The sequence below is a fragment of the Branchiostoma belcheri genome, unplaced genomic scaffold (assembly GCF_001625305.1).
Source record: "Branchiostoma belcheri isolate BF01 breed outbred unplaced genomic scaffold, Haploidv18h27 scaffold27, whole genome shotgun sequence".
NCBI lineage: Eukaryota > Metazoa > Chordata > Leptocardii > Amphioxiformes > Branchiostomatidae > Branchiostoma > Branchiostoma belcheri.
This window is the reverse complement of record NW_017803876.1, coordinates 2,027,791-2,050,800: the sequence shown is the minus strand read 5'-3', so window position 1 is coordinate 2,050,800 and position 23,010 is coordinate 2,027,791. Positions and strand designations below refer to the sequence as shown.

The 23,010-nt window shown below is 47.1% G+C and overlaps 1 protein-coding gene across 1 annotated transcript in view; it reads right to left on the bottom strand.

Annotated features, from left to right (window-relative positions):
- The window catches only part of LOC109472170 (delta-like protein 1), a 12,439-nt gene extending 6,379 nt beyond the window's left edge, over positions 1-6,060 (bottom strand). The window contains exons 1-4 of the mRNA XM_019771753.1: positions 5,015-6,060; positions 4,524-4,817; positions 4,055-4,118; positions 2,115-2,399 (exon numbers count right to left, since the gene is read on the bottom strand). Coding sequence (XP_019627312.1) covers positions 2,115-2,399; positions 4,055-4,118; positions 4,524-4,817; positions 5,015-5,104 — 733 coding nt within the window. The 5' untranslated portion in view covers positions 5,105-6,060. The remainder of the gene's footprint in view (positions 1-2,114; positions 2,400-4,054; positions 4,119-4,523; positions 4,818-5,014) is intronic.
- Positions 6,061-23,010: the final 16,950 nt, after the last annotated feature.

Below are 23,010 nucleotides of genomic sequence, written 5' to 3'. Positions count from 1 at the left end.
ACATTTTCTGTACAACTGCAGATGTATAAGGCAGTAGAAAGGTTCAAATCTGTACTTAATTATCCTCATAGTTCAAAAAAATTCTACCCTTAATTTTGAAAAAATGGGCATAGGTTCCCCGGATGACCCCTAACCGGGGGCCAACGGTGCTTCCACAAGTTCAACAAGTGAAAAATACATGATACAAAATGTACATGTATTTACTATCTGGAACTTGGAGCAATTTATTCCAAAGATGTTAACTGACATTAATATATTAAAAACTAAACCAAATCCTATTTCTCAAACAAATCACATATTGACACAGCTGAACAAATAAAAATGTGATCATGTTTATAAACTCCACTCAAAAACAATTTTTGAGAGACACTCGGGTCACGGTACTAAGCGTGATAATCTCTAATATCTCATCTGATTCTCCCAATATGTAAAGGGTCTTTACAATGACAGCATCCAACCACACATACATAGAAACAACAATATTACACAAGAAACCAATTAATTCGGAAAATTTCTCAGTAATGTTTGAAAATTAACCTTACTAAAATATAACTGAATTTTTATTTCAGTTGTAGCCGAAAAAATATTTTTCATGCGTTTAAAGTATCGTTTTAGCACTGTAATATGTACTTATTACATGTATCTATACATTTGCATGCTATCTTGACCTTTGACCATTGTTATTGTGAAAACAGGTCGGCCATGTTGTCTTTCTCGCCGTGAATTTTCGAGCCGTTTTTTCGAGCAAATTTCAACCGTTTTAAACATTTTACGGCCTCAAAAACTCATATAACGAGGAAAACAAGTTGTAGTTGTTATTTTCATGCGTAACATTTCTTCTGGGGATGGATTATTTTCCGTCGAGCTGCCGAAAACTTAGCGCCATGCCGCAACCATGCGATCGGGCGGCGGCCGGCCGGCGGGAGTTTACTTTGTATCGGTGAGCTTTCGCGATGTAAACAAAGACAGTCGGAGTTGTTTACATGAAAATTTTGTTGTGAAACGCCAGCGGGGTGTCAGATTTTCTACCAATGACAACGTTTTCTTTGTGGCGTCATGGCGAGATCGACAATTCATCGTCAATTCACAGGATTGTGCCGACAATGGAATTGAATAGCGGCCCGATCCGTGCAATTAGCGCTCGATCCACGCCGCCCGACCGAAGAAAATTGGAATGACGAGCACATTTATCGGGGATAAAATCCCCAATTTTGAAAACCGACCGCTAGCCGCTCGAAATTTTTGGTCGGCCCAAAAAAGGCTAGGGTCGGGGGGTTTTTCATAGGGTCGGTCGGGTAACCGGAAACACAACATTTTTTTTCCTAGGCCTAAACACAGACGCACATCGCGTTTTTTAACTGTCTGGCTAACCCACTTCACAAAAACCTGTTGCAGTTTGTTTTTTTCCGCCTCAGTCCTCAAACCCCCAAAGCTTACTAATCACACAAGAACATCTGCCGTGCCCCAGGTGAATCACCTGCCCCGAGGCGTGATGGTCGGAGGTAATGATATCTCTGCAGAGGTGTGGCCTTAAGTTACTTCGACAGCGAGTCGTTTTTTACGACAATTTCCGACGCCACCCGATCCCACAGTCGCACGCCGTCCCGACAAGAAAACCACTTAATTCTACACCGCCCAAATGGCTTTTCCCATGTTGTGCCAGGTCCACAAACACTTCCGTGTGGGGCCGGGCAGGCGGGGGAGGCGGGGTCGGGTGACGTCCCAAGGCAAGGCCGGGGCAGATTGATTTCTGTCGGCCTTACTCGGCGTGAAGCAGATGTCTATCTAATCCTTCAATGCCTTCTTTGAAAAGCAAAGCCACAAGCCCCTCAAGAGCTCAGCACAGAGCGCTTCCTACCCGGGAACGGTCAGTAAATACTTCCCCCAAAGACACAACTTTCTGTACGGTGCCTGCAAATCTGTAATCCGTCCACTTGTCCCTTCATCCCCGGGCCTAAATACGGCTTAACTGCCAGCGACAGACACACCTCCTGTCGGTGGCTTGTAAGGAGCTCGCTGTGCTATGTGTACTTTTCCCAACGCGAATCCTGCCTCCCCGAAGTCGTATTAAATGCATGCGTGTGTGAAGAAAGTTTTAAAATCATAATACTTACGTTCAGTGCAGTACTGGCCCTCCTGCTCCTTCGCGCCAGACTTCCACCCATCAAGGCAGACTTTCTCGCCCTCCTCGTTGCAGGTGTAGTGGCCGAAGACGTCGTTCCTTGGGCGGCAGTAGACGGAGCATCCCTCGCCGTAGTTGTGCTCGTCGCAGACGACGCGGTAGGCGTAGCTGAGCTGCTGCTGTCCCTCGATGTGGGTATCCTCGTGCCATACCTGGCCGACAGACAGGTGGCGCTGCGTAGCCAGTCTGGTGATCAGGGTGCGGGTTTGGCTGGAGCCTGTGTGATACAAACGTAGAGAAAAGAGAGGAACGTGTAAGTTTGAGTGTACGAGCAACACATTTTACATTTGACCTTGCTTAACTCGTCAAACATGGCCGCTAATGCGTTCTGCCAGTCGTGTGGATACCACTGCTGTCGGTGTTCCCATCGTTAGTGCCCTAACACGAACCCCTGCAATTATGGAATGGCAAGCAACGGCTTTCAAAATTAGATAAACTGGTGGCTATCGGTTTGTTTTTGATAGGACGGTGTCACCCACGAAACAATCATTGTGTGCGTGAATTAGTTTTGTTCCAAACAATTCCCTATAGATGTTGTGTTACGGACAGCTGTTGTGCTCCCACAGCCCTGGCGCCTGCGCACAGTCATTTTCCGATTTATCGGAAAAGGACCCCTGAAACAGCTTGTCTTTGATACAACATCGGGGGTGTGTTGGTATGCCTCGACCGAGATAGGACATGATAAAAACATCCACAGTTTATGCACGACAGAGAACACGCTAAGATATTCACAACAGCACAACATCTTACACCAGACCCGCCTGCCTACACTGTGTGCCTTTCCCATCCATATCGCATTACAAACAGATTACTTTGGTGCTATCTCAGAAGGTCCACTTCATTTTGTACTGGGGTAGAAAAATTTCGGAGGCAGATATCACAGAGACGGGGCAATTTTGGGCGAGTCAGTGTGGAATCGCACCACGAGCCGCTGTTAAAAACATAACCCAGAGAGAAGACGTGTGAAGGCGCACGGCCTGTCAAGTCGCGAAGATAAACAGAGCCATTGCATTTGAACAGCGGCGATAACCACCTCAATCCGCGACTTTTCGACAGATTTCGTCGATTTTTGTATGCCAATGTAAACACATCCATAATGAATAAGGAGGTTGTTGGTATTCAATGGGCCCGCACAGGGCAGCTGTTGGCAGCAACATGTCAATTGAGAGGGGGTGCACAGGCCTGCCATCTGCCGAACGCCCCGCCAAACTTCAACAGACATCAGACTTTGGTAAAAGTTAAAGACGGACATGCTAACACATTGTGTGAAGGCCATCCTACATTATGCACACACAAACCCAGGGCTGGTTTCCGGATATAACGTTAACACACCTCTAGGGAAAACTACGGGGTTGCCCCCTTCGTAGCTAGCTGAAGCCCCCCTGCATCGCCCCCCAAAACGCGCCAACACTCCAGACATCATCTAGTTCTGTTATCAAATTTTTAGAGAACGACGTCCAAACCGATCTAAATGGATATATTCACCCATGCAGTTGTGTTGTGGAGAGAAAAACAAATCGAACCACCAGTGTTTGAATGGAAGCCGATCGTCAGCTGCCGCGAACCCGGCAAATACCCGCGGGGTAACACGGAACAAGGGCCACTGTCCCACAAGCCCCGGTCCCCGCGCGCCCGGCTGAATTATACACGGTACCAGCCATGCACCGGGACCTGGCCGGCCATTACTGGCACACTCGGCAATATATCATCCCCTGCCATAAATTACCCGCTATCAACGTGCTCAAACGAGCGAATATTTCTGATCAATAATCCAAACGAGACCGTGCCTCGGGGACTTGTTGTGATCCCGGACGATAATGCATTTAGGACATCGGTTAGTTTACCAAACAGGAGGTGAAAACGTGTACTCACCGGTGGATGCGGTCGTGGTGTCGTCCAGTTCATGCCAGGCCTCGACGATCAGGGAGAACGTGCCCTGCAACAGGCAGACATTTTGCTTACAACTCTTGCCATAATTAATAATATATAATATGCCCGGGCACCATGAGACACGGGTGTTATTACATACAGTTCCATGCGTCCGTTTTGGTCGGTTTTTGCCACTGCCGTTACACAAGTACACAAACAATTGCATGAAATTATCTATCTGCACGAGACTCTTGAGAACAACAAACAACGAGGGATAAACTGTGATCTTCCGGAGGAGGGTCGCATTTGGGTGTAAAATCCCTTTCTTCAGGTTTGAACAAGAGCGTGTGAGAAGAGCGCTATGTAAATTCTTGCATCAGCGTGTCAATGAGTTTACAGTGCAATAAGCCAACAACATCTCCGCGAGTTGAGAATTTTCCCAGAGAGAGAAAAAAATGCTTCCAAAACTTACCGGCCAGGTGAAACTGAAAGGCAGGCGGATGGGGTTGGCAAAGTTGTCGGTATCCTGGATGTCGAAGGAGTTTCCTCCCAGGACGGGGGTTTCCAGGGAGCCGAACGTGCAGGGCGGGTCGGGGGACACATGCGCTTGGTAGTGCTTGAGGCAGACACGGAAGAAGGTCCTGCAGGGCGCCGAGCAGGCAGCCTCCGGGCGGCCGGAGCTACCGCAGCACGCGCCCGCCTGGGTCGTCCCGGTCGGGTTGGAGAAGGACTCGAGCCGGAGCTCGAACACGCCCGAACTCCTCACCTACAACACACGATAATTTTAGGATGAGCACATTATATCTACAACACAACTATGTACAGCGGTTACTACGAGAGCTACTAACTACATTACGCACAGCATGTACAAGTCCATATATCGGAGGAGTGTTTGCTACATCTATTTGCTACATTCTAACTACTCGAATTGTGGCGATCGGGAAGTGCACGTGGCTTGCTTACCTCGGAAACGAAGACTGCCATAAGTCCGAATGTTAGAAGCACTCTTAGCGGGAAGCTCCGCGGCAAAGTGCCGCTGGCCTGCGGATCCATGTTGCTGTGTGTCCGCTGGTTGCTCCTATTGTCAGGAACGATCGCGCAGGTAGACTAGTCCTGGCTGTTTGGTTGCCTTTGTTGTTAACTCCGCCCAACTCGCGGCTTGAGTGACAGCTCGATGAATGCAGCCCGGCGTTGAATTTTAAACGTGCGTGTGGATACAATTGGTCGTCCGAATGGTTTCAAATCCCGAACCGGCGGGCAAACTCGATCGAAGCGGGGCAGCGTGGTCGGCACATACAATCCTCGGCAATAGTAGTCCGATTCTCGTCCGTAGCACTCGGGAATGATCGCGATTTGTTGTCGGGGAGGAGAGGACCGTCTCTGCACTGGTGGCGACACAAGCGTGTGGAACGTGGAATAACACAGTGCAGTCAGCTCACGGGAACACGTCCTCTCACTACCGTGGTCTCACTGGAAATGTGAGCTGCTGGCGTCTGCCGCTCAATTTATAGGCCCAGCCATGCATACATTATCCGCCGCGCATAAAATTTTGGCACAATCTGTCATCCCGGGGGTACCAGATAAACAACGCTCTGATTGGTCGAGAACAATGGGCAAATTGGCCATGTGGCCCGGGTTGGTCGGTGTGCAAATCTAATTCACACTTCTGAATTTTTAATTGACTTGTTTAACACCTCCAGAGGGGGAACGATGAATAAAGAGGGTCCATCTGCCAAGTTGGTAAAAAGTTGCAAGAAATCTGTTGCTTGTCCCTAATGTTATGAAAACATTTATTTTGTCTCTGCACACCGGGGCAACACCTTACTACAGAGAGCCACACACTTGGGCCAGTAGCGCACGGGTTGTAATATTGAGTTTGCCCGTCTCGTGTGTGCCCGGCACACACAGAAGAAGTTCTTTGTTCTTGGCGCGTGCCAGCTATCGAAATTGGCCAATATTGACAATGCCGCGCTTTCTTCGGATGCACCCAGGGCTTTGTGTGCAGCTGCAGGGCCCGGCCCCACACCTGCCGGTATTGTCTACTCGACCTTATTAATATCCATACCGGCACTAATTACCGAGCGCTCGCTGGGGGCAAGTCTCCGCCAATCAGGCTGCTGCAGGCCCCCCTACGAACAAAAGATTCCCCAAGTCTGCACGTGCCTGCTAAATGCATGCTCAAAGAAGTGCAAATTTTTCTTGTCTTCAAGCCCCAAACGTCGTCTAGCATGAGCCCCCATTGTTTCCTCGGAACGCGCCACGTGAGGGACAACAGATAACACAACCAGCATCTTTTTTCCCCTGAGGGATTCAAACAATCAGAGTTCCGGCAAAAACCAAGAACAAAGACACTTGTGGAGGGTCTGAAAGTGATTAAAGTTTTATTCCACACAAATGAAAATACTCCAAGCCCCCTTCCCCCGTGATTTGTTATTTTTTTCAGACTTGAGGCAATCCAATGCCATGTGCGAAAGAGTGGCGTGTCCCCGGCTTACAACAACACTACACACTTGTAGATTAACTGCGAAAGAGAAACAATGAACACCTTTCGGATCAAACCTCCTCCTAGAAACGTTGTGTTCCAGCTAGTTAGGTGTACTTAGTTAGCACACACGGCGTGTCATAAGCTTTTACCCAGCCATTAAAAGTCCAGCCAAATAAATACGTTTAGACAAATCTAAACTGAGTCCTTTGTCCGCGAAAGCGCGGCAAGCTGTCGCGTTCTCTCCGGCCCATGTTTTAGCCCCATCCTGATTTTTCCGCACATTGGCGAGGGCACGCTAATGCTGTATACAAATTCATTAATGATTAGCTCTAAACTTGCGAAAAGTAAACTATTAACAGGACTATGTTGATTCAATGTGCAATATTTGTGGGCTTGCCCGATTTAGGGGAGACTGAAGTGTTCTTTATCCGCAGAGCTCGGTGATTACTTGTTCATTTTTAATTGTCCCGGCCTGGCTGTCGCGTGCCCGACAAGACTTGAAACCACAGCGGCTATTTGCTCGAAGATAAATGCCTTTGATAGGCAAAGTTGAGTAAAGACAGGACGCAGCGTAGCACTAGCAGAGGAAAAAAATCTTGCGGCTCAGACATTTAATTACAACCTGACCATCTGTGAGGCTGTCCCGTCCCGCCCGGTGCGCCCTCCTGCCCCCTTGTTGTAGTGGGAGGGACCGACACAAAGGGCCGGGGCGAGCGGCGGGAGGGCCCGCAGAGACCCCCGGTCCGGCCCGCGCCGATTTCACGGTGTCATCAGCCTCGTGACGAAACGTCATGCTGACAAGGAAAATCCGGCCCCAAGGCGACGCAAAGCAACAGCTTTCACTCGACGTGTACTACAGTACTTTGTATCGAAATTATACTGCTTTTTAACTGCCACGAAATAGTTTTAAACTTGGTTACTGCGTGCCCCCCTCCCATCAAATCACGAAATGACTTTACAGACTAAAACTTTATCAATGTATCCATACTTGTAACACCTTTAATGTGTATATACTTTGCTACACAGATACATATGTTGTTAAAAAGTGTGTGCTCTCTAGCCAGTTCGGTGTGGCATTAGTTTTATAAAGCCAAACAAGTTCAACTTTATTCACCGTGAATATCAGAGATACCTGTTGCCCACTCTCTCTGTAACCTTGATTGTCAACAAAGTAGGGTCGCAGAAGGTCGCATGTGGCGTGACACCAGGCTTTGCAAGCATGGCATGTCCACACAACATGTTTTCATTTGTGAAATAAATCACAGAGAAACAACTCAGAGAGCGTATATGGTCGGGGATCCGACCGTCCCTTGATGTAAAGTCAAAGTCCGTCCGGCGCGTGGTTATGACAAATGTGGATTTTTCTGACCCATATTTGCTCGGCTCATTGAGCAGGCAGTGATTTGGGCCCGGCCGCACGCGCCACTCGCGCGCCGACGATTCTCCAGCCATTGTCAGTCTCCAGCACGCATCAGTAGCCGGCCGCTCCCCAGGTATGTCCCGAGGGGAGACCATTTACCTGATACTTACAGGTGATGCGCCGAGCGGCAGGTGAGAGACGGCTTGCCACGGACAAAGGAAAGGGGAGGGAGGCACACCCTGATAAACAACGCAAGACCGGCTCACACCTGTCGCTCGGTAACAAAACAAGCCAACTTTATGTACTTTATGTGTGTGTCCAGACGCCAGACGTGCCGTCTTTAAGAGAACCAAACGCACCTGCTCTTCTTAAGAAAGGATCGAACGCAGAGACGGTCATGCTTGTATTTGGGCGACTTACAATATCTCATATCTGGTTCCTTTGTATTCAGCACGCTTCACTGAAGCCAACATACCTTTACTTTCACGCGAGTGAAACATTGGGTGGGGGGTCGAAGATCTTTCTGTAACTCACACAAGCGGAGATTAAAGTTACTCGGTGTTTCGATCGTTATCGATGTGAAGAGCTTACCTGGTTTTAAGGAAAAGTTTCCGGTGTCACTTTGAGAGACACTTGAAGATGACTCAATATTTCGCTGTGTGTTTTGTATGGATTGGATTTCAGACAGTATTGTGAACACACAAAACACCAATGGGATAGTTGTCGCACAGTCACACGCTACATGTTTCGTGTGGTCTGGGCACACCGACGTCTTCCGAAAGTCAAAACGACCCAGATTCATCCGAAAATAGGGGCCATATTTCTGAGTGGGCGTTCACTTTTGAAAAGAGAACTGTTGATTCACCGCCGAAACATTTACGCGTGAAACCAACCTTTCTATTGAGCGTCCACTACCAATTGTTTATAAACAGCGCATTCTTTCTAAATCGGTGGAATGTCCTCAGAACGAAAATTCCCAAGCGTTCAGAACGTCCTTTTGTGGTATGGCTTCACATGATATCAAGGTGGACGCTGTCCAGTGACTCAGTAAGGATCATGAAGGTGTCTCATAAGCCCACCTGACAACACTACTGCATCTATGTAGACGGTGAACCGACTATTTTGACTGAAAAAAAGAATCCATGTGGTTGTCGTCATCTATCCTATTTTTTGTATCGGACAGTTTAGAGCTTACAGAGATCTACAGAACGAAGACCCTGGTATAATAATAGTAGTCTCCAAGCAGATTTTGGGTGGCTACAAGACAGTATCAAGTAGGCAGGACAGCATCCAATTCGCCAACAACTTAAAAAGAGGCTGGGGAAAAAGCAGACACCGGTACAAAAAAGGAAGCCCTTTAAAAACGTCCAAATAGACGTCAAATATATAATAAGCCGAAGTCTAAACCTCTGCTTGGGTACACTACTAGTAGTAGCCCTGGTGGTGTTCCTTTTTAGGTTGAAAAGACACACAAGTTGTGACAGAACTGCCAGGAATCGCCCACCAGACACGTCTGTCCTCGGGCTGCGTTCACCCGTAAAATCTACGGCAAACTGACAGTCAACTCTCTCTCACAGGTCACCGAGTTTAGGTCTAGTATGCGCCTTAAGTGGTTACTATCAGTAAACCGGCCCGTCGGTCACATGCGCTGATACCGGAGTGATGTTGGCCTCGTTATCTCCGAGACTGAACTTTTCCTCTCGGCCGGGTAAAACGATACACAGTCCAAGTACACAGTAGCGCCTCTGGTTAGTGTTCAACTTCTCCTTGTCGTGTTGTGTCGGACGATATACACACACTGTAATGTCACGGGTGTCGCTTATAAAAAGCTCCACTTACTACACGGTGTACTGACCTTTTCTTGATATTCTGATTGAAAATAGTTTGATGGGTATTCGGAGGACGCGTCTCGTGTTACAAGCCGGTCGCAGAGCAAGTGCCAATGACAGCAGGGCGACGTCGGGGCTACGATACACTTTTATCATATTACTTGGACCCATACAGAGCCCATCACACAGAAACGAAAACACATACCAAGCGCTGCGCGTAAAGAAAAATGCTTCATCATTACATGTATATCTGACTCTGAGTCTCGCTGTTTCATGTAGCACGGCGGTTGTTACAGTAACTCAGTGGCATCGCAGGAATGCGGCAGTCTGTCTACTACAAATACTACACGGCAATGACCGTAATACGCGCAACAGGCGTTTATTTTCATTGCGCCTAAAGTTTGTCCACGTAAGTGGCAGAAACGATTTTTATGAGTTCTGAAACTATTTTAATGGTGATTTTCGGTGGCAAGAGAGCATAGGACGTGCCCGTGTCGAGTTGCGCTGAGTAAATACTATAAAACAGACATTACTAGTATTATATCGACCATGTCCTCGCGCCGTGCAGAGACGTCGGACCGGAGATGACAAATTGGGATCAAAACTCCTCTGGTCTGAACTGTTGACCTGCAGGGAAAGGGACGGCTGGCATGGCCGGGATGCGGCTGGTTAGGCGGACTCTCTGGTGCTGCTAGACTTCCCCCTGAGTCTGTCATTCTTAGCGCTGGACGCGTCCCCGGCCACACACGCTCCTCTCCCTCCTAGTTTGGACCGCACCACTATAAGTGGTTATATTTCATGAGTTGGCTCGCGGGGATAAGAGGCAGCGCGTGCTCCTGACGAGGGGGGATTATGTGCGGTGAGCCAGTGAGCTGGCCCGAACGTTCGCTGGCCAACATTCCGTAAACATAGGGAATGTTTCTTCTTCATACGCGCCATTGCTAGAATATGTTCCCACGTTAAATCTATTAAAGGAAAGGGGGGTTCGCTGAGAGCCCCCAGTTGCCGCCACTCATCACGACACTTCCCCGTGTCACTCGCTCTGTGTATTAACCAGCATTCCTCCGCCCCTGTAGGTCACCACAACAGAGCGATACGCCGTGACACCCAACATTTTAGCCCCAACAAACTTCAAATAGAAGTTGCCACTTCCCATTGAATGTTGTTGTTATTGTTATATTCGACACCGCATGTGTCGATCGCTAGGTCAAAAGTGATCGCGGTCGATCAAGTTCACCAGGCTATGTTGGTCGGTCAGATTACGCTGTTTATTTTTGGGGTGGAAATTTTCCTAACCATCAGGAGGATGTGACTAATAGTAATACGAATGATACTTCGCCTTGGAGCATAATTTGGACCGATCGAGAGTCGTGAAATAACTGACCGACTGATCATCCGGTGTCCGTTTCACTCGGTTGTCGAAGTTGCCCGTCTATTATGCGTAATACAAAGGTTTGTTGACATAGTTATTGTCCTCTCGCGATTCGAAAAGCTCGGCCAGGAGATTATCTGCGTCCACATAGACATAAAATATTTGCACTGTGTAGATTTACGAGTCTATGAATTGTAAACAATAGTCTTGAGAGATTTAGTAGCCTAAACGGCTGGAGTGCAAATACATTTAACAAATAGAAATCATATCGACATACCATATTACTAAACTACCATTTCTATGTGTAGTCACGATAAGTTATCTTATCATCATGGATAACTTATTGTTCAGAATAATGACTCACAGAAAGGAAATCCTATAAAAACAGAAATAGAAGTTATGGCTTCCTATATGTGATGATAAATGGCTTTGTTCTAGCTATTTGAAGGCGACGCTGTTTAATTTAGTTTAGATTTTGGTACAGTTTAATTTGTGCTCTAGTATCTCTTGTATCCCGGGTGCTAAAGGAAACGGGTGATCGGATTTTATGGGATAAGGACACGATTTTACATGTTTTGTGACTTTGTCTATTTCACAACTTCTTCTACACGCCCCGAATATACATAATCTTGGATATTGCAGACACCCAGTGTCTGGATTTCTTTTCTCTTGTTAATTCATCACTCGATTAGCTCATATCATTTTTTCACAACTTTTCAACGTTTTCACAGCTTGGGTACCCTAGCACGCCCAAGACTACCTATTGTCTTTCATATTCATATCCAGACAATTTCCTTTAAATTAAAGAAACCACAAATCTTCTTTTCGGGTGTAAATTATGCGTCTTGATTAGATAATCCCTTTACTGGTTTCACAAGTTTTCGTGTTTTCAACAGCTTGCTGGACTTGAAACACGCCCAGATGTGGGTTTGTACACATCTGACCGTGGATGTATGTATAGTGTGACAACTAGGTGCATGACAATGCCCCGCCGTGCCACACACACACACACACAGGCATACAGACAAGCTTCCGGTTTTGTGTATCAGTAGTCAGAATGAACTTTTCTGTATGTGTATCGAGCGAGACTGGCGGACTTTGTCGCCTTTTGTAGCCCGAACACTGCTCCCATAGTTCATATTACAGAGGATGAATCCTGTTGCGCAGTTTGTCGTCAGGTCGTTAGTGTAAGATACGGCGAAAATATCGAATAACCTTTTCTAAGTGCTAACCTTCAACAAGGTCATAAAAGACGACCTCCTTCAAGCTTATTGCCTCAATACAATGTTCAGATTGACAAACGTAACAATTTGGACGAACTACACAGAAACATAACAAAGACTGAAGACAAGGAATACGACCAACTTTACTGGAAACAGCCTGAACACTTAGGCTTCGGAGTAACATCACAGTTTCTATTCAACAAAGAGTTTTAAATATTGTATTTGAAGTATCATGTATCGTTTTTGAGCTACACAATGGAATAATCTTCTGGTCGCTTTTCCACAGAACACACACGGTGACACACACTGGTACGCTGATATCGATGCCATGATTCTTGTGCGGAAAAAGTGCTTGGAACCTCATGCATCTTGATTGGATAATCCTGTCAGTCAGTTCACAAGTTCCCATGTTTTCAGCACCTTGCCAGGCCCGAGCACGCCCAGATGTGGATCGCGTCTGTGGACCTTCCCTGGAGCAGAAGTTTGGAGTTGTAGCCTGATGTATCAAAGACATTACGGATTATGTAGGATATATAGTGTCCTTGGGTGTATGTTCAACGGTCTAAACAAAAATATATTTTAAAGTCCAATCTCTCATAGTCCATTGCTCTGAGTCAGTGAGTGAGTGAGTACGCGTATGTTGGTTTATAGTCTAGACTATCCAAAGAAAACCTGACAAAATAGAAATCTCGTCTAACCCTAGCCCTAACAACGACATCACGATACATTCAATCTCCAAGCAGATGCTACGGTGGTAAGGCAGTATTGTCTGGCTAGAGCCGAGACCATTATCCACCTTGCATAAACCATTAGCCACCGATGGCCAATGGATACTTTCTTGCCACCGTAGGATCTGCTTGGAGATTAACATCACAGGTCACGAAACAGTTTCTTATGTCAGATCAAAAATTTGGACGGGCCGACCTCAGCCAGCGCTCATTGCCTTATTTGCCATGTACATGTATCTGCAAAAGTACACAGGAAGAAGCGACACGCGCGGGGTGTTTTATAAACTAGCCCGACTTCCCATATAGTAGTTAGGACCAATGTGTGCAAAGTGACAGGGAAACTAAACCACTACAGATGTCTTCTTGTCCCTGTGTAACGTTCGCGTGGTCACTTGCGGGTTAGCTTGTATGTGGGGTGTTATCCACTGATCAACCTATTAAACCTATCCATGATCACTCCACCACTGCACTAGCGAGTTATATCTGGCGATGCAACAGTTGGACTCCTTTCTATTCGAAGTTGTTACGTGGCGAGCCATTCTTTTGGTCATTTTCTGCAACTACACGCGTGTCAGCCGTCCTCCCCACTGCCCAAACCGGAGCGGTTGGCTCGTGCTAGAGCCTTTACAGAGCGTCGGCTCGTGTAGGACCTTACAGGGAGTAGGCTCGTGTGAGACCTTACAGGGAACTGAAGTCGGCTCGTGCTGAACCTTTCAGGGTGTCGGCTCGTGTGAGACCGGCATACAGAACAGTGTGAAACCATACAGGGAGCGCACGGTCCTCCTGCTCTCAGCGTGCGACGGACCGACTTGGACAGATCACTTCCGTATACCGTCTGCGCACTCGCTCTGCACACGCACTACCCAACACCTAAATTGGACAATGGAATTTTCTGAAATACTACAGCATAATTTACCTCCCTGACTGTGATTTCTGTACATGCATTTCCATTCCGATCAAATGTCACAAAGACGCCAGTTAATTTTTAGTAACGTTCGTTCCTACCGTTGTCATCCCCCAGGTATTATCACTCATGTCATCCAAAAAGCTGATGACAGCCAGTTTAGAAACTTCTGTTGTCGCTTCTGTTGTTCTTCCTCTCATCGTTTTCGTCACATCTTTAGCGACAGTGAAAATAACAGAAACTAGAATGAAATTGTTGCACAGCAACTAATGACTTCTAGTATTTCATACAGCTTGGAAAGAGGAGAATACTGCTAGGATACTGAAAAAGCCAGAAGTGACAGGAACTGTTTTTCAAAGTTAGAGGGAAGTGTTTTTAAAAGCTATTACTAACAGCAACAAGTGACACTCTGATGCTCAGGGGTTTGGAAAGCTAAGATACCGACTCTCCTGGAATCAGATAGCCATCGTGTTACATCGAAAACAAAAAAGTTTGTATGTTGTAACTTGTTATCAAAATAAATTTGAATTCAGCTTTAAGTACTCTGCAAACACCCCCGTCATGAAAACCCACAACAACCGAAGTGTGGTCATACTAGATGTCATAACATTCAACAGCGGAATCACAACATAAACACAGTGTGTTTGGGGCACTTTGGGAAAGACAGAAGGGGTTGTTTGCAGAAAACAGCGGCGCATCAGCTATCCATCACTGCCGCCCCCCTCCCACCCCCCTCCTCAGGCACCACAGATGTCCGTAAGCCATGGTCAGCCGGCTGACATGTGAGGGCCGAACCTCGTTGATTGGAAGAGATTGGAGGTTAAGTGGTTGTCTTCCATCACTGTCAACAGAACACTTGGCACAGGTCCTTGTTTGGCGCACACTTCCAGTAGCTGACACGGACAGGCTGACCCAAGTGTTGTGTTTCTTCCTCTTACTTTCTATTAGTATAGTCTTGACATCATGTCTACGCAAACTTTGCAGGATAATCCGATTGGCGGAATGAACTTCAATACGAAACAATTTTCACTTGAACATGTCAAGTGCATGATATTGATCTTTTCTTAATCACCCACCCCCTTCTGTGTGCTGTGTTTGGTTTTTTGGGTTGCTGATGAAATTTCACACCTTGCGCTAACAGTAGCTGCCCCTCCTCGCAAGACGAGCCTGACAACAGGACCAGGTTACGCACGCCCATCGCTGAAGATGGAAAGGTGGAGTTCTCTTTATTGCGAGGGGTCGTCAATTAATGTTAGGTCATCAACGCTGAATTTTTCATAGGTTTTTAATTTTTCGTCAACTTCTGATTTTTTTTCCCACGGTCTTTTGAGCCATCGTCACCTTGTCATCAAAACTTTTGACTTCCTTTATTCACAAAAAAAAAGATACCGCATGTATGTTACTTTTCGACGGACGATAATACAACAACTTCAACATCTTCGAAGTTGCACGTCAACAGCTCAAGTTTAATAGAAGGCACAGAAATTATCGTGATGAAAAAGATATCGTTCAATATTTTTGTAGCAAAAACTGTTGTTTGGCATAAAATCCTCTGTTTTCAAAGCAGTTTACTGGACAGCGATAAGACGCCGTTTTCCTCATCTCCCTGTCTGCAGGAACAGGAAACGAAACTTCTTTGATGCGGGAAATATGCAGCCGACCCTAATCGAAAAATGCGTAATATTTTTGTTTTCTAAATAAAGTTTCAGGGTAAAGAAAACAAACAATAAGACGACCAGACGACAGCCTTGTCTCCACTCCTTTTGTCACAGACGTGTTCACATTTACACTCGACTTACAACAAGTAAATTCTACTCTCCAAGCAAAGCTTACATTTTCCAAAACAAAAAACTGTTGGTTGGGAAGGACGGACAAAAACAGATATAGAAGGTCACCCCAACAACCTTTGATTGGATTTGGACAGTACTAAATTTTACGTCCCTTTGATCAAAGGGCTCGAATCGGCCCACCAGACCGTTGGAATTCGGACAGGTTACAGGTAGCACCTCCAGAAACCGCGAGTGTCACCTGCAAAGTGGACGGAAAATTGTGACGGGCTTATCACCGTCTGAATCTGCGCGTATCTCTGCGCGCGCAAATTGGAATGTCGAGACGGGGAACGGTTTTATCTGGAGGTGCAGACAGGAGGGAAGATTGAGGACCACCGCACAGGGAGGCAGCAGTCACTCTCTCCTGGCTCTATCATTGAAGTTTGCGACGATGAAGATTCTTAAGTTTCTCCAAGTCATAAAAGATCATGTACAACGATATGCCTTTCATTTGCTGGCATATATTTTCGTGTTCGCAGCTGAGGCGTGCGAGGTGGGTAACGTTACGAGACGGATTAAAAGTGTCGAGGTACGGTACAGCTAAACGCCTCATGTTGGTGATATACATGTACTAGGCTTTAAAGGTTGTATCAGGCATATTTGTGTCTTCATTATCGGGTACGGTACGGCACTATAAGGCTCTGTACACGTGTCTTTCATTTAGCGGGAATGCCCTCCTCAAATGGTGTGTGGTCTTCTTTAACTCGGATGGTTGGCAATGATAACGGTCTCTCCAGGCTTCCCCTCAGCCAGTGGAAATCGAGAGCAAATTGTGTATGGATTTTGTCAGGGGTTCCCGCCGCCGACCTATTAAGTTGTCTAGGATATCAGAGGGAACGCGCTGTTGATGTTTTCATTGACTGCGCATTTGAAGAGGATCATTTCCGACCTCTCCGTGCAAACAAACAGCGGCTTTGGGAGCGCTCGACGTGGTCCGCGACGTATCCCGACTAGTCAGACTCCTGCCCTTCTTAGCTTTGAACGCAACAGGAGCGGGATTAGGTCGACTCTTGTACCAGTTGTTCTTGCACACCTCCTCCACGTGTTCTCAGCCATCAGCTCCGCGCAGATGGTTGCTAATTGCCTTGACCCGAGCCAAACCCACGCCATATTGGGTGTCGGTTGCCCGACAGGACGTAGGTTCCGTCCCGAGGGAGTCTTTCCCCTCCCTGGAAAATCTCTACGACGTTTTTCATCGTGCGCCAATGAAACCCAAGCCGTGGGCTTCTCGCTAAATGGACAGCCGCGGTCATTGTGCAAAGAACATGCTCCTCACTCGTGTGAGATCACACGAGTTTGTTTGCAAACACGGCATATAAAACTTGTACCCTCAAGAGCGGTTATGAAAACACGCCCGCCACCCACTTTGCCGAGTTTGGTTAGACTTAGAGAGAGAAAATTTAAAATCGGACGAACAAGTGGACAGGTTCCCGTGAGATGACCAATCAGTCTTCAGGGAGATAGTAAAGTTGCAGACAGCTTTTAATCCCTCGGTTCGGCTTGTCTTTCGAAGATAAATCTCTTCAAAACACTCCGATTTCTTCCTTTATCTCTGATAAGCGGTGGGCTCATTATAAAGCACAAACTGACAAACACACAGCCCAATGGGCGAGAGTTTACACTAATGAGATGTCTGTTTGTACACAAAATAAGGAAAGGCGAAGGGTTTCACACATTTTTCTTAAACGGAAGATTTTGTGGTGTTTGGCAACATTAGTGCCCGCCTTGAATAAAGGGTAATCTGGTCTCGTCGTGTGTTTCACACCCTACCTCTAATCACATTCAGTGGGCATTCGTCTCAATTCGACACCGTGTGAAAAAATCTTCGCCTCCGCGCGACATTCTTCGCCGTCAGACAGATATGCATGTATGTCTGATATTTGTTTTTCTTTTGCAGCACGTTTTTCCATGTGAAAAGGCAGGGCTCCGTAAGTTGCACCGCACATTGCAGTCGGTTTCTTTTGCTGGAGTCGTGAGAAGGTTCACACGCCCCGTTTGTAACGATTATTCAACACTTACACGTTAGCAAACATGGAAATCGCTGCAGACGGGTGCATAGATGTAAACGATTGTAAAAGTTTGTTTGGTTGTGGTACCTTCTAGTAGTTTTTCTTCTTTCTAAGTGTCATTATTTTCCCGGCAAACATTGCTTACACAGCTTAGACCAGTCAGTGCTGGAATGAGGTGGAGTAGAGACGCGTGTTTTATTGAGCTTTTTTATTTATTGAGCCTTTTGATGCCGCTGGTCCCTTCCCTTCCCCAGGGGCCCTGCTCACCTTGTCTTGTGGCGGGGGGCTGACAGCGATGATAGCTGCTCTCACGGTGATTTGGGGCGGGTTAGGGGCCGCGGCCCGGGGGAGGGTCGTGTCCGGACATGACTCCTCCCGGGCAGGCTAATTGGTTGAACCTGTTGCTGGACAGTAGAGGTTAGAAAAGTAGCCTCTATCAGGAGGCCTCAGAGTAGGCTGAAAATTGGCCGAATGGACAGATAAGATGCCAGGGGAGTTCTTTTACCATGGAGGTAGAAGCTAACTCCATGGTTTCACTAAAGGAGTACAGATTGCCGCTCTGAAAACTGTCCTTCTTTAGTTCACCAAGTCCTTGAGTCCTTGAGTTCACTAACCCCCCTGGCATATTATCTATGTCAAGTTTGGCCAATTTCTACTATTTCAAGTCGTCTCTGACGCCTGGTAGAGGCTATAAGAAAAGTAGAAGTCGATCTTCAAGTAAAGACGGATAGATTGACGTCTTCATGTGAAATAAATGATGATTGGTCTGTTGAATTTACGGTCTGTGAAGTTTAGATGGGGCTTGATATGGTAATGATATTTTTGCACTGCCCCTCCCCCTACACGTTCACACAAGGAGAGCTGTCAACGGGATGACCTTGTCACGAACTTCTCAAACGGTGGTGTTTACAGAAAAGAAGAAAAAAGTTTTCTTTTAATTCTCTTCCAATGTACTGTAGTTGACTTTATCATTATGTTGTGATCGTTTCGTGTATTTCAGGCACTGCAACTTCGAAGTGCAAGAAATCGACTTAGAGTTAGACCAATCTGTCCAAGGTGGTAAAGCACTTGGCGCGGGAAAATGTCTTTATCGAAGTCGGAAACCTCTACTTTGTACGTCTTTAAAAGTGGGTTGTTACTGTGAGACACAAGTGAGCCGTGTTTTCCCAGCAAGACTTTACCACTGTCATCTCATCGCGCCAAACAATCAGTAGGCGGGATTGGTTCTACCTGGCTGCACCGCGGCCCTTTCCCAGGAAGATACATGCCAGTCCCGCTTACACCGCCGCCTGTGTCCCACCTACAGGGCCGTGACATGTCGTCGACAGGACGGGGCGACTCTCCAAGCAGAGGTTTGGGCCTTAGCTTATTTTTGGCGTGTTTTAGGCTTCTCATTGGGATTTCTTTTCACAGTGTACTGGTAGTTTTGTGTGTGGGCTTGCACAACAAAAATATACCAGTACAAAAAGGAAAGCCCGATGAAAATGTATAAAAACTCGCGAAAGGTAAGCCAAAACCAAACCTCTGCTTGGAGAGTAGGACGGGTCACCGCGACAGCTTGTATACACTCCAACCACTCTTCTGCGAGCAAGTATCAAACATCGTTTCTGTGATACTAGAAATAAACACGCGACATTTGATAATCGCTAAAGTCGACCCCTCGTCTTTGTTGCGTTGTTTTCTTTCGGCGGTTTGTGTAAACAGATTTTTTTCGTTCCTAATGGAACCCAAGTGGGTTGAGTTTCGGTTTAAATCAGTCGGAGGGAAGTGGGTGTTGTTGTTAGCGTGAGTGTCTTGTGTGAGGCCACTTTTGCGCGCATCCCATTCCGGGTCACTTCTGAGCAGATTCGGCGCAAGGGTAAACACGGGAGACATGCCCAGTAATAGACTAGTGCTAATCAACTGAGCCGACAAACACTCCGGTGCGAACAACCGCAGCTACAGTTTAGCATAGCAGCACCAAACTGTTAAACCCAATAAACAAGGGGCGAAAATCATGATTATTCACCGAGGGACATTCGTTCTCACATAGCCGTGAGAAATATGTGCCCCGCTGTTGATGCAAAGTATTAAATCTTGAAGTGGTGAGACAAGAAGGAGGAGGAACCTCCTTGGTGGGACGAAGACGTTACAGCGCCGGAATACACACCTTGGGCAGTCTTGCAGTGTGGGAAAGTGCTACCTACAGCATTTTTTCAATTAAAGCTCCTTGTCTTTCAATTAAGAAGCTTCTCTGATCCTCTCCGTAGGCACGGCCGTTTCACACCGTGTCTTCTTTTATGGTGGCGCATCTGAGTAAACTTTTCACACGCCATCGCTAATAGGTTTAGGGCGCATCGCGACGTAATTATTTGGCACCTCGCGGCCCGACGACTCCCTCTTTATAACAAGTGACGAGTGGGGGCTGGGAAATGTTGTTATAGTGCAGGCCGTTTCTCAGTATGATGCAAACCGATTGCACGCGGCACTTGAGTGCGGGGAGGGGTGGTGCGGGGGTAGCCTGGGAAACCCGGGGGAGGGGGGTGTCCTCTCGCGAGGACCACCATATCAAGGGACCATTACGGTAGCGGGAGCCTAGTGTAAACCAGACGGGAGAATGTACCTTTCTTTTCGCCCGAGAGCGCTTTATGGTGTCTACCCCGGCACCACCGGGGTTCAGGAGAGATGGGAGTTCCCTGGCTAGCGTGGGAACTCTCCCCGACCGGGGGATATCGACTCTGGGAAGCCGTCGCGAGGTGTAACCGTGCCCTAGATCAACATGAAGCGGCGCACAGTTCGCCTCACGTCATGCGTGGCAGGGCAAGCATGAGAACCCGCGGCTAGGCCCGACCGTCGGGGCGGACTTCACGCCCGGGTGGGCCCGGTGAAAACTCCGGCTCTCGCCCCATTGCACATCCCCGTCTTCTGCTGTCACCCCTCACTCCTCTCCCGGCAAAACTGTGCCAATATTTACATTTCTGCATGGATTGAAGTAGACTTTGATCAAGGCTATCGGGTGAGTCTTCGTCACAGCTACGGCAGTGAAAAGAACTAAAGTAAAGTTTATTTCACCTGTCAGAGTGCGGCTAGCCACCAAGCTTTGATGTCTCCAGCCCTCCCGCGAGTCCCGTCTGGGAGCATTAAGGCATATTTGTACAACACATCTTCATCGGCAGGACCCAGAATAACTTCAATCTCAATATTATTCCAGGCCTTTCCTCTCCTTTGATCCACCGACGGAGATTACCTGTTTTCTTCAAACAGACCCTTCTCGCTAAACCGACATCTCGCGGTTTTATAACGGACAGGTGAATCTGACTGATGAGATGTGAGGTATATCGCTATCACTCAGGGCGCGGAGGCATGTCGACCGGCGACGGAACACTCCGTCATCTACAGTACTACAGGGCAGACCTCCGTCTAACAGGGAAACTTTCTACACAATTTGCGCCAAGTCAGCCGTGCGCTGGATAGGCCACCCGACCCTGAGGCACAGGTGATCGCCAGAGAGGGGGAACATGTCGGGTGGCGCCACCCTCGGCATTGGCCGTATCCATTATATAGAGAATCTATCGTCACAGATCCCATGTTCTGTGTAGGGACACACAGAAAGGTCTGTTTTGTCCCCCACCATTCCCATACACAGGAGTGTGTGACTATCGTAGTGTGAGCTGGCTTGTATGTTAGTTCTCACACAGCGGCTCACGTCTTGATTACACGTTATACCTGTGGAAGCACTCGTACATAACAGGTACCATTCAATTTACCGTCCCCATCCCCTCTCTAAATGGAAAGAACACAACATCCAAACTAACTATACAGAACCGATCTTGTGCCCTTGGGAAAGGCACTTTACACGGCTTTCCTCACTTAGCTCAGGTGTAAATGAGTATTGTCCTGTAATGTATTTGTCCCCTGTGTTGGTGGCGGCATTAATATAAGTTGAAGAAACTTGAGTGTGCCGTCACCACGTCTGGTGATTACATGTTGGAACAATAAAAAAAAAAAAACTATACAGAATTTTAGGAGCTTTCGTCGCCGTTAAGTAGTGCACACAGGGTTCGGTCAAGTGTACTAAATACTGTGGGAAAACAAAGTTTGCAGACAGATGAAATTGAGGAGTATTCAGGCATGAAATGAGTCTAGTAACGGTTCCTCATACCTGCCTATTCAACGTGAAAAGGGTTGACCTTACCCTACCTTGGGCTCGGTATACAGTTATTGTGGAGCCCCTGGCACGTACTTTGTTTCATAATTGATGCAGACGAGAACTTCTTAAATAGTTTAGGTCACATTACGCTTCTGAAATGAGAAAACGGTAACGATAAAAAGTTTTAATTCAATTCAATTCAAACTTTCAAAGCTTTCAATTTGCCTCAAACATGACTTGTCCGGGATTGACTGACTTGTACGGAACACTTGTTTGAACATCGCTGTTGTGAAGTGATAGTTGATTTCTCCACACACTACTGACCTAGTGGTTGGTACGTGATTACTTGTTTTTATCTGCATGTGAACGGAGCATGATGCATAACGAGAACGTTACTATATACCCTGGGTGTCACGTTATGTATGCCAGCAATGTTCTCGCCTATCTCCTACTTATAAACCCGCCCGGGCTTGTTGTAGCTCTTGTCACAGTGACACCTGAGTGAAACGCCACAACAGGACAATAGCCGGAAAATTGCTGTAAACAACGTTTCTCGGTTCGCTAGCCCCACGCCTGTCACCACCAGGTCACCAACCCTCTGTCCTCACGCCCTTCCGTCGGCGACCTGGCGCGGTCCGGTCCTGACGTCATCGCGACCGTGGCCCTGGATATCGTCCCACAGCCTCTGTATTTGAAAAGGAATGTCGGTTGCCATGGCCGTTTCCTGTTCTATTAGTGCGCGCCCTGAACCTTATCGGAATAGCGGGAATACCTGACTTGTCGTGACCGAGCGTCGAAACAATGACTCGGCAAACGACGTTATTCTCGGCCATATTTTGTATACAGGCAAGTATGCGCGACGAAATCACATCATTTCACCTGAGTTCGCAGAGTGATAACGAGATTTCTTCCCACAAAAAGTCGACATTGTTGCAATTAGCCTTTTCATCGTCTTTACTCTTCCGACGCAAAACAGATTCCCGAGTGTATGCTAAACCAAACCACTTTTTGGCTAAACCAAGTTTCTTTGGAACCTCCTTGGCTACACCTAGTGCCTACCAGGCTTCAGACGCGACAGAAAAGAGTAGAAA